Source organism: Papaver somniferum, chromosome 3 (genome assembly GCF_003573695.1).
Source record: "Papaver somniferum cultivar HN1 chromosome 3, ASM357369v1, whole genome shotgun sequence".
Classification (NCBI taxonomy): Eukaryota; Viridiplantae; Streptophyta; class Magnoliopsida; order Ranunculales; family Papaveraceae; genus Papaver; species Papaver somniferum.
Window position 1 is genome coordinate 227,889,179 of NC_039360.1, and position 12,688 is coordinate 227,901,866.

At 37.4% G+C, this 12,688-nt stretch overlaps 1 protein-coding gene across 1 annotated transcript; it reads right to left on the minus strand.

Annotated features, from left to right (window-relative positions):
• Positions 1 to 1,361: 1,361 nt before the first annotated feature.
• On the minus strand, positions 1,362 to 5,408 carry LOC113360784 (wall-associated receptor kinase 5-like). The gene is made up of 4 exons (XM_026604247.1): positions 5,384 to 5,408; positions 2,603 to 2,655; positions 1,895 to 2,192; positions 1,362 to 1,792 (listed from the first exon to the last, which is right to left on the minus strand). Exons 1-4 carry the CDS (start codon positions 5,406 to 5,408, stop codon positions 1,362 to 1,364), a joined length of 807 nt encoding a protein of 268 aa, XP_026460032.1.
• Between the last annotated feature and the right edge of the window lie 7,280 nt (positions 5,409 to 12,688).

Below are 12,688 nucleotides of genomic sequence, written 5' to 3' on the forward strand. Positions count from 1 at the left end.
ACTCAGACACGTATAGAAACTGATAGGGACACGCGGCATAAATGGACTACGGGTATACGGGTTATATCCGCGGATTTACGGGACGGGTCGGGTTTATCCGTTCTCACACAAGCCGGCGTTTATCCAACCCTAACCCGGCTTGTTAATACAACCAGCCAAGCCGGGTACGGGTTTTCACGGGCCGGGTTCGGATTTATCCGCGGGTTTTGGCTGGTTTGACAGCTCTAATAATAATTCAATTAATGCAACAAATCTCATTGTCATAGCTCTCAGCTAGATGACTGTATGCCTATATTCTGGAAGAAACAATGTGCACGCACCAAATCTGCACTAGGGCAACTATTTTCATTCAACTGTGAAATAGAGTGCACGCAGCACCTTCCAGGTCTTTTTGGTTTTAACGGTAACATGCTAGTATCCTAGTACTTGTCTGGACAAGATCTGAAACATAACCGTCGATACACATTAATTAGCTAATTAAGGCTGCCTTGTAAAAAATGGGATAAAGTACCACCTTTTGTCTTGTTTATCTTGTCCTATGTTATAAAATTCAAGCGCCTTTGGCGCTTAAGCAGCAAAGGCGCACTAAACATAGGCCTAACAACTAGCAAAAAAAGGCGTCAAATGGAGGCGATATGACCAATATTTTTCCTTTTTTACTCTGGACGCCCAGGCGAGGTTAGGCAATGAGCTTGGTGCCTTTCTTCACCCAGCGCCTTTTATAACATAGATCTAGTCTTTTTTAGTTCCTTTTGTATGAAGACACAAAATTCTGTGGAAAATGGTTGATTTAAAACAGGTTGGCCAAAACCATAAATATATGACAAATGTACTCAAAATCAGTAGGTGGCTAGGTGCCAGTATTGTGTAGGACACAAATATTGTGGTTTTATTTTATGGAAAGACACGACACAAATTATTGGTCCCCTTAATATTTATGCTGACTGCTGGCAAAACACATATCATTTGGCAAGGTCCACGGCCAGATGATGTTTATCCACTCACAGAGTCACCGAAAATGCAAAATATACTCCACTTTTTTTCACTACACTTACAGCCTTCGAATCAAATGACACATATATATGTATTTTGTGCAATGTAAAAGTTTATCACTTAGCTGGTTCAACATATATACATGTAGGGAGAATAAGAAAATATTTGTCAAACCTTATCTTATACAATAGACAATTTGCAATGAGTATTAACCACCAGATCGGGGAACCCCAGTTAAAACCTCTGATTTGTTTTGGTATACAAACTCCCCAAGAACATCGCGCAGTTTATTCTAGTCTAAGCCAATAAGTAGCCTTTTGAATACGTAGTAAACAGAGAGAGAAATGATATTATGCTATAAACATTAATTAACGTCCCTCAGTTTCTAATGCTGATATCCTTTTGATGCTATCACCAATTGTTGTTATACTATCAGTGTAAGATAGTAGTTCAGCTGATTCCAACAAGAGCATGTGTTCTCCTCTGCTTGTATGCATTGTATCCTCCTCATCCAGGATGCCATGGTAACTAGAAGATATCACCATCAATACGTGTAATATCATTGCTACTTCTTTCATTGTAGGTCGATTCTCTCCTTTCATTCTTAAGCATTTTTGTGCAAGTTCAGCCGTTTGTTGGATTTGTTGGTGTCCATGCACACTACTGACTCGTTCATTATCATTTTGTACCAAACTACTGTCGAGAATCGCAAACAACCTGTTGGTTTTCATAGAAGAATTAAAATAATTTGCAAGATTTCTGTCCTCTTCAGGTCTGTCTAGAGAAAATATTTCTTTACCTGTTAGCAGTTCCACAAGAAGAACTCAGAAGCTGTAAACATCGCTTTTCTCGGTTAATAGGCTTGATAGCATGTATTCTGGATCCAAGTACCCAAATGTACCTTGAACAATTGTGCTTAACTGAGCTTGATCAGTAGGATTCAACCTTGAAGCACCGAAATCTGAAACTTCTGCTCTGTACTCGTCATCTAGAAGTACATTACTTGACTTAACATCTCTGTGGATTATGGGTATGGAAGCCTCAGCATGCAAGTAGGCCAATGAACCTGCAACTTCCGAGGCTATCCTCAAACGACTTTCCCATGAAAGAAAAGCAGGGCTCGCTTGGTTCTCAAGACATTCATGTAAATGTTGGTAAAGAGTCCCATTACCAACATATTCATAAACTAGTAAAGGAACCTGGCTCTCGAGACAACAACCCAAGAGCTAAACCACATTTTTGTGATTGATTTGTGATAGAACAGCAATTTCGCTTATAAATTGCTCATTTTGGTCCAAGTTAACTATTTTCGTCTTCTTAATAGCAACTAATTTTCCATTCGATAAAATTCCTTTATAAACCGTGCCAAACCCTCCTCGTCCGAGGATTTGACTGTCGTGATAGTTTTTAGTTGCTTTGCTTAACTCCTTCTCCGTATATATTGTAGCAATTGATTGGTGTTTTTTTTCTCCTTTGCCCATTTTACTGCCCTTCCTACCGTTCTCTGTATCTTCTTCCCGTTCATCAAGCAGCCGATTCAAAATCAGCCCACCATTTTGCTTAAAGAATTCCTCCTTGACTTTTTCATGTGCTTTCTTTTCCTATATACCGAATACAACCCAAAGCCGGTCACAAGTAGAAGAGATAAGCTTAGGCTGGCCCCTGCATGAATTAAAAAGTAGAAAGAAAATTTCAAAGGCTTAATTGTTGTGGATTTATTTGTTTACTGCTTGATATACATTATTGGCGGGAGCTTATCAATCATATCAAATGGCTGGTTTTTTTAGTGATGCAGAGACGAATAGAGTATTCGTGCCTATGTCATCAGAAAGAATCAACTTAGGGCTGCACATGGGTCGGATTAGTCGGATTTCAGCTGATACCAACTACCAACCCTAATATACCCAAATATAACGGGTTTTTATTTTCATAACCAACCCCGCCTGCTCATGTATAGGGCGGGTTTTTGATCCGTCCGTTACGGGTTGGTCGGTTTCGGGTTTTAACCCGCTTCAGCTTTTAGTAAAGAAAAATTACCAGGTTTATGTGTAAAACATGCATGTTAGATTTATGTGTCTCGACACAACTGAAAATTTTCATTATGGTGCTTACAAATGGACTGTTCTTTTCGTTACTAATAACAACCACTTGGAAAAAATTCTCTTCCCCATATTTTGGGGGCTCATGACATTGAGGTAATAATTGTACGTGCTTAATAACATTTTCCCTATATTTCTTCTTTTATCGGGATCGATTTGACTAATAATCCTTTTTCCGCCTGCAATCATCATCTTCAGCACATTTGGAAACCTAGAGAGTAAAACTGAATGGTTTAAAGTCGTCTTCAATATCATCATTCTAACTAGTGGGATCATATAGATGACTATGTTGACCGGAAACGTTAAGGTAACTAATCAGTAATTAATGATTCTGAAACATGAGAGACTGTCTACTGCCAAGGCATATATAATATCAAGCAAATTTCCAAATGCCCATAGCATATAATATTATATCAAAATACGGGCCCGATAGCTTTTGTAATACAAATACCCCAAGTTCCCTTATCTACTACTAGGGTTAATTTCGACCAATGAAGGTCTATGATTAGTTTTTATCATGGTCTATATTTATCGGGTTTTTTCGGGTGGGTTTGGGAGGGTTTCTCTAATAACCAACTACCAACCCAACTATAGCGGGTTTTTATATTCATAACCAACTACGGACGGGTTCGGAATAAAAACCCACAGGTTTAACGGGTACGGGCGGGTTTCGATAAATCGGGCGGATCTTATGCAGCCCTAATCAACCAGATCAACCTCACGAGAAAATTTCAACTACACGAAAATGATATATGACTCCCGACCTATGGACATCATGCATATCAACATCATCGTGATGTGTCAACCATGTGGCACCTAAAGTTTTGAAGTTTTTCTCTGATTAAATAAATAAAATGCCTCCTAATAATTATTTATTAGGTTGTTGAATAAATCCATGCATTCTCGGGGTCGTACCAAGCTTATAGAAAACATAGACAATTGCCTAGGACCCCGGGATCATAGGCTCCAAATTTTTTTTAATATATATACTATTAATATACAATGGTTGTGTTGTGTATTCGCCGGTTAGAAGAAAAAAAAAATTATTGTCAGCAAACGTCTTAACTATTTTGGCCCAATGGAATATTATATTTTTAGTCCTATTCGACAGTCTAGTACAGGAAAGTAAAAACCTAACGGCTAAACCCATTCACACAAATTGATTTCACCATTTGCGAAACGGTTTAGTCTTTGCATCTTGCATCTCTTGACATTCAGGTACAGTAAGTTCATCGATCAGAACTATTTCAAAGAGGATTTTTCAAATTTATTTTTATTTATGTTTGTTTGCTTGTTTTTTGGAAACATGCTTATGTTATCGGTATTTTTACTAAAACAATTGTTGAAAAAAAATAATTATGACCCATATTTTCGGTTTTCGCCTAAGGCCCCTGAAAAGCTTGGTACGGCCCTGCCCATTCTACTAACTTATCACATCCAAATATGAATGTACTCTGTTATTGATGTTGGAGAACTAAAATAGTCTCACATAGCTTAACTCCTTAGACTAGATCCAAATAAAATGTGGTGCCACTCCACTCATTGTCAATTGGTTTTGAGTTGGATGCCCGTATTGTAACATGATATCAGAACTAGGCCCTGTATGAGACGTAAGACCCCGTAAGACCCAAGAAGATAGGACAACCATATAACGCTCCACAATGTAGAGGACTCACAGAGCCCTACATGTGGAGGGGCATATTGGAAAACTAAAATAGCCCCACATAGCTTAACTCCTTAGACTAGATCCAAATAAGATGTGGTGCCACTCCACTCATTGCCAATTGATTTTGAATTGGATGCCCTTATTCAACAGTTGAGACATTATACGTAATGATGATAAATTCTTCTAAATTACTTACCGAGAACAATCTCGTTAACTATTCTCCGACTCTGAATAGGAGAGCATTCCAAGATATGATTTCTGATTTCAGGTTTGTATCCCTTGTTGCAAAAACATTCGTAGGTCCCTTCCTTATTTAAGCAATTACTTCATGCTCCCATACTAGTACAGTTGTTTATCCCTCTGCAGTCATCAATATCTATCCCACGGAAAGAAGTTGAAAAGAGTCGGTATATATATATATATTATATATATATATATATATATCGTAACGGTGAGCTCAGATAAAATTTCAAAACTAATTAAATCTCACTGGCAATAGTAATTGTCTATCAAAAGAAACAAAAATAGTACTCCATTCATTTCGAAATAATAGGCTGATTTTATATGTAATTAATAAATGAAACACCTTTTTTTTGAGGCGGAGGTAATAATCAATGAATATTACCTTGGCAATGACCACCGGTACCCATGTTGAGATACGGAAAATGGGTCATTTGTCCAAATATTTTTTAACCACGGTTCAAATGAACAATTAAAAAATAGTTCGGGTGAAATGGACAAAAAAAAAATATCAAGGATGAAACTGGATTCATCCTAACTTAAATTTAAAACATAGTAAGGATGAAACTAGATACATCCTGTGTAAATTAAAAATAAGAAAAAATATTTGAAAATGGAAACGATGAAACTGGTTACATCAATTAAAAATAAGAAAATATTTGAAAATGAGAACGATGAAACTGGTTACATCCTGACCATTTTTAAAATTTTGGTCATTTAAACAGTATCTAAATCTAAATGTCTTTTTCACCCATGAATTATTGATTTTGGTCTTTTTAAACAATTTTGTGGTTGAGATAAGGTTCCCATCATAGCCCGTTTTACAACGACAGAGATAATCTTCCGCATCGTTATTTCCTTTTATGCAGTGAGTGTTAGATCCACATGCATAGCTTGTTAAGTTTGTTTGAGCTTCCTCGCATGTTTGGTTACCAATAGTCCAATCGACCACAGCGGGAACCGGCAAGGTCCCATGATTTCGGAAATTTTCGAGGTATGACGAAGAAAAGTTGAATGAACTTTTTTCAGTTAAAAAGGCATAACTACATGGATTGAAACTCAAATTCCTGCGCCCGGATGGTGATAGGCCTATAACTATCGCTTCATATCTCTGCAGCCCAGCCGGAATAGATGCCTCACAACAACCAATGCCATTGCAAGTTCCATTTGTGGAATCTTCTATTTTATTACAGGATGACAAACATCCGGTAGCAATAGATGCGTTATCATTAGTCGTCACCAAATATGCAAAGGCGTTACAACCAATAGCTATGAACTTATTTTTTGTATTAGAGAAGGTAAACATTATAAAAGATGCAGATATCTCATTATCGACCAATTGTATACTCTTATCTGAACAATCTGTTGCTAATCTCAGTCTGATTGTCATCTCTCCATCCAGTATTGATATATTTGTTACAGGTATATTTTTACCAATCACTGGTCTGGTGTCAGAAGGAAGACTGTCGTTGCATTCTATTTCAAACCTACGATGTATGAAACAACCATCGCCGATGCCGAATGGGTGTGGTATGCTAACGTTCCCACACTTATCTTGGCAGCCAGGCTTGGTAATAACTGTGGAAGCAGTGATCGGTATTTCTGTAGTAGATGCTAACTGCAGACATAGTAATACTAAGAAACACTGAAAATTTAGGAGAATATGTAAAGCCATGATTCGTATTTTTTTCTTTATGATTTATTTTTGAAGGAGGAGTTTATGGTTTATGGTAGATACCAGAAATCATAACGTCGCCACTGACTTCGCGACTACTTCCTGTTTCCTGGAACCTTTGAAAGGTCAATAGAATGTCACATCTAAGTTTAGGTCGAAAGTGAGGACGTGCGGTGATGTCTTCACTACACCAAATTCCCGGTATAGTAACACAGATTCGTAACGGCTCATAAGCCGTTACAAAATTCCAGTTTCAAATGGTCGTTACAAAAACTTTCGTAACAGGTTGAAGCCATTACTAAATTTTAAAAAAGTAGTAACAGGTTCAAGCCTTTACGAATATTTTTGGGCCGTTACGAAAGTTTTTGTAAGCGTGCCACTCACACGCTTGGTCACACGTTGATCGTCACACCTAGAGTATGTACGCATACGACTCACACGCCTAGCAATATATTTCCACCCACGATTAGTTATACTAGAGGATATTTCCTCCCACGAGTGTGCCATTCACGTGATAGCAGTGGGATAAAATCGAAACCCTAGTTGTTTTTTTTTCTCTCATCTCTTCTCCTCCCCTCTTCTGGTTTTTCTCTGTTCTCAGGTGATGAAACCCTAGTTTCATCACAGAGATCATCCTCCCCAGCCGAGAAACATCACAGAAATCTCTTTAATCTTTTCAATAACTTTCAATCATCGATCTATGTAAGTGTTAATCGTTATAACTTTTTCAATTTTTAGGGTTCCATCTCTTTATTTTCGATCTGTTATTTAGGGGTTCATTTCATTTTTATTTTTTCCATTTTTTAATCCGTGAATCTAAAAAGATTTGTTTCATATGAGTTATGTTTTGTTAATCTTCTTCATATAAATTTAATTCGATTTTTTTTCTTATTTCCTGTTAGGGTTTGAACACTTGAAGATTGAAGAACTGTGAAGACTTAGAAGGTATAAGTTTTGAAAGATTGAACTGATTTTAGGGTTTTATGTAGATTTTGAATTTTTTTTTCTGTGTAAAGATGCATACTGCTGTTAGACATGGTGTAGTTTTTATTTTAGAGTGTTACCTGATAAGAAAGAGAGTGCACCAGCACTCTCTAAATTCCAGTTTGTATGAGCTTAGCTGACTTATATTGTTTATTCTAGTTTTGGTTGAGTTGGCTAGTGTTGTTCTGTATCTTGGTCTTTGTAGAGCCAACAGAGGATCCTTTTGGCAAGAGCCAAACAGAAAAGAAGCACCGGTTACGGAATCTATTAAGGTAGTAACCTATATTCCAGTTTGTATGTTCCATAAATATGCTCAACATGATTTGAAATTTGACTTCATGGTAAGGTAGTTTTTTAAGTTTAAATGAACTAAAGTTAGGAAGTTTTGTTTTGATATTGACTTAGTGGTTATTCGCAAAAGCTACTTGTAGCTCATTCTCTCTTCTTTGAGGGGATGTTTCTGTCGCTAACTTGCAGGGCTTGGGCAACCCTGTACCACTAGGACTAAGTTAAGTTGGTATTAGCATGATTATAGTAGTCTGTATGTTAAGTTGTGTATAAATAAGTCTGGTTTTATGTACTCTGTGAGCATGATGATAACAGTCCTAGTGGTGGTTATTCGCAAAAGCTACTTGTAGCTCATTCTCTCTTCTTTGGGGGGATGTTTCTGTCGCTAACTTGCAAGGCTTAGGAAACCTTGTACCACTAGGACTAAGTTATTTTATTTGGTTGATTATAATAGAAGTTGGTATTAGCATGATTATAATAGTTTATATGTTAAGTTGTGTATAAATAAGTCTGGTTTTATGTACTCTGTGAGCATGATGATAACAATCCTAGTGGTGGTTATTCGGAAAAGATACTTGTAGCTTATTCTCTCTTCTTTGGGGGATGTTTCTGTCGCTCACTTACAGGGCTTCGGCAACCCTGTACCACTAGGAATGTGTGATTTTATTTAATTCTGTTAAATATCAATTTTGAAGGGTAATATGTCATCTGATGTGATCAAGAAATGGATGCAGTGTCCACGTAAGTCTTTAGAATACAGACAAGGTGTGAAGTCATTCATAGAGTTTTCCAAGAATAATGGTGGTGGGAGTCATTTATTTTCATGCCCTTGTCGTCGTTGTATGAATGGTAAAGTTCAGTACACATTTCATTTTCTCAAACACGGTATGAATGAGCTGTACACATCATGGCGCTATCATGGGGAAAGTTCAGTACAAGCAGCACAATTAACACATAAGGATAATACTACAACTGAATGTGCAGCAGATAATGATGATGTTACAACAGGTTTGAATGAGAATATTACCACAGATGTGGATGAGAATGTGAGGGAAGGGATGGATGAGAATGTAGAAGCAGGTGTTGATGAGAATGTAACAGCATGTGTTGATGAGAATGTTGGAACCAGCAGGTGTGGTCAGAAAAAGAGATCCGCGACTGAGAAGGAAAGATAACCATTATATCCTTCATGTACTAATGAAAACTCAGTAATGTACGATGCCATAATGATGAACAACATATAGACTCAGTATGGAATTTCAGACAACGATGTTACCGAAATATTAGAACTGATGAAAGAGTTGCTTCCCGAAGGTAACAACATGCCATGAAAGTACCCAGATATCAAGAAGATTATTAAAGAGATGGGGATGGATTATGTTACTTATGATGCTTGTGTAAATGACTGTATACTTTATTGGAAGGATAATAGTTCATTGGTGAAGTGTCCTGTATGTGAAGAACCTCGGTACGTAAGAGTTTTTAATGATGAGAGAAAACTTTTGCAAGTTGCGCAAAAGACGTTAAAGCATTTTCCGATAATTACAAGGCTGAAAAGACTTTATAGTATACCATGGATAGCAGAGGCAATGCTTTGGCATTCTAGAGCACAGAGAGATGTTAATATTATGCGTCATCCGGTGGATTCTACAGCTTGGCGGTGTGCGGATAATTTCTGTCCTGAATTTGCTAAGGAAGCACGAAATGTTACTCTTGGGATAGCAACTGACGGCTTCATTCCAAATGGATGCTTTGGTCTGAATTACAGTTGTTGTCCGGTGATACTGTGCCCGTACAACCTTCCTCCTTCAATGTGTATGAAGCGCGAATTCTCCATGTTATGTTTGTTGATATCGGGTCTGAGAGCACCAGGAAACGATATTGATATTTACTTACATCCATTGATAGAGGAGTTGAAAGAGCTATGGAATGATGGTGTTATGGCATTCGACAGCTTCACGAACTCTGAATTTATGTTAAAGGAAAGGTTGTTATGGGCCATTCATGATTTTCCGGCATTGGGTACTCTAGCTGGATGTGTGACTCATGGGTATTATGCATGTCCTACCTGTGGTGAAGAAACAGTTTCAGAGTGGCTGTCGTTTAGTAAGAAGATATGTTATATGGGACACTGAAGATGGATGCCATCCCAACACAAGTATAGATTTGAAAAAAAAAAATTTAGCGGAGGGGTAGAAGATGGTAAAGATCCATGGCCACTAACAGGATTGCAAGTTCAAGAGATGGTGAAAGATATGAAAAGTAAAAAGGGTAAGGGTAAACCACCAGCAAAGAAACGTAAAAGAGGAGCAGAAGCGGATAGTTTGCACCGGGGTGCCGATGAAGATGTTTCTGACCACTCGTTATTTTCTCGAAGGTCCATACTTTATGATTTGACGAATTGGGGATCGAACGTAGTCCGTCATTGTACAGATGTTATGCATACAAAAAAAAACGTAACTGAGCATATTGTTAACACTCTCATGGGTAATAGTTAGTCAAAAGATGGTGTAAATGCACGTAAAGATATGGAAGCGATGGGTATTAAAAAACGGTTATGGGAGAAAGAGGATAGTGTAACTGGTAAAACAACAATGGAAGATGGATCGTTTGCCTTAACAAAAGATGAAAAAGTATCTTTTTGTACAGTGCTGAAGAACTTAAGGGTGCCTTCTAGCTTCTGTTCCAATATTCGCAACTGCGTGAGCATTAGTCCACCGGAGCTGAAAAATTTCAAGTCACACGATTACCATGTAATGATGCAATCTCTGTTTCCATTGCTAGTTCATACTGCGACTTCATTACCTAAAGATCTGCGAGTTTCTCTTCTCCGTATTAGTATATTTTTCAACATTTTGTGCGCAAAGGTTATCAATAGAGATGAACTTCTAAAAGAAAAAGCTAGTCTGGTGGAAGCAATGTGCGTAATGGAAAAGTATTTTCCTCCATCTTTTTTTGTTATTAGTATCCACCTGATGATTCTACTGGCCGATGAAGCTTTAATCTGCGGTCCGGTCAGATTTAGGTGGATGTACCCCTTTGAGAGGTAAATACAACCTCTTACTTTGTTGTTTAATTTTTAAGTTGAGAATTACTATTATTGAACTATTATTCATCCTTGCTGATATGTTAACTTTTCTTGTAGGTTAATGAAAGGTTTTAAAGGATTGGCGCGCAATAAAAGGTACATTGAGGGGTGCATTGCAAGAGGGTATGCACTGCGAGAAGCTAGCTTATACCTTATGGAAGACGTGTCAAAGGATGGTGATGGTACTCATAAGCATACTCAGCAAGCTTTTTTGGATGATGACTATGATGGTGCCGATGAGATGCCTCTTAGTTCTGGAATGAGTATTACTCTGACTCGAGCATAATTTGAACAGTGTCGCAACTGGATCCTATCTAAGCATGTTGGAATAGATGACTGGCAAAGGTAACTTTTACTAACCCCTTTTTTGTCTATTGAAGTCTGAATTCTGTTTAGTCCTTCTCAGCAGAAATAAAAATATTCATGTTAGAGTCTAGTAGCACGATGGTGACTTCGTGCATTTTATTACAATGTGTTTGTTAGTTAACATTGAGTTGCTATCTGATTATTATGTTGGCATCATATAAGTTCTTTGAATTGGTATTGGGTGTAGGAAGTATGATTCTTATGTTAACGGTGATACGTCTAATGGTCAGACCTCAAAGAGTTTTCATCTGTGGTAGCGTGATGAGGTAATGTGTTACCTTAAACCTTTTAGTAGTGGTTTGAATACAACTTATTATGGTTTTGGTTGTGATACTGACTCTGCCATGCTGTATAACAGTTATTAAAAGCCAAAGATATTGATTCAACACTTTGGAGACTCATGCAAGGACTACTCTTCAAGGCACAATCATATAAGAAATACCAAGTAAATGGGTTTATTTTTAGTAAACTTTGTTCTGGGGTGAATAATGTATCACAGAACAGCGGTGTGTCAATGAAAGTTGTTATAAGACTGCAAGCGAAGTCGACCGAGGAAGCAGAAATAACTTATTACGACGTCATTAAAGATATAATCATCTTGAAATATTTAGAATTTGAAGAAACTGTTTTTTACTATGATTGGGTTAGTGTTGGAGATAAGAATGCTTGCAAAGTTGATGCAGTTTCAAAGGTTGTAAAGGTCAACTTGTCAAAAATGAAAAGCATAAATACAGTGGTGGATGAGCCGTTTATCCTTGCATCTGAAGCTACTCAAGTGTTCTACTCTAAAGATCTTACTGAAGATGGATGGTCCGTGGTGTTGTACTCACGACAGCGGTTAACGTCTTCAGTAGATAAATTTGAAGTTCCTATATCTTTTCAGTCAGTTCTTACTGACAATGAGAATTTGAAAAAGTTGTTGATTACTGATTCTATAGTTTGAAATTACACAGTTCAACCTTACCCAACAATTATATACAATGACTGCTATCTTTTCATGAATTGTTTGGTTTTATTTGTTTGATCACTTATTTTTGAGGTGTTAGGTAGCTCTCTTTTGTTAATGTGGATGCTCTCTTTTATCTCTGTTTGGTTTTCCCTATTTTGATGTTTGAATTTCACAGGGTATGGCAGCAGTAGAGGTCAATGAATATGGACAACCAGTTTCCAGGAACACAACAATATTAGGTCAGCGGAGAGGCGGCTTGGCTCGTACACATGTGCCTATTTCATATAAAAGCTGGGATGTTGTGCCTCCAAAGTATATGGATGATATTTGTAGAACCCTT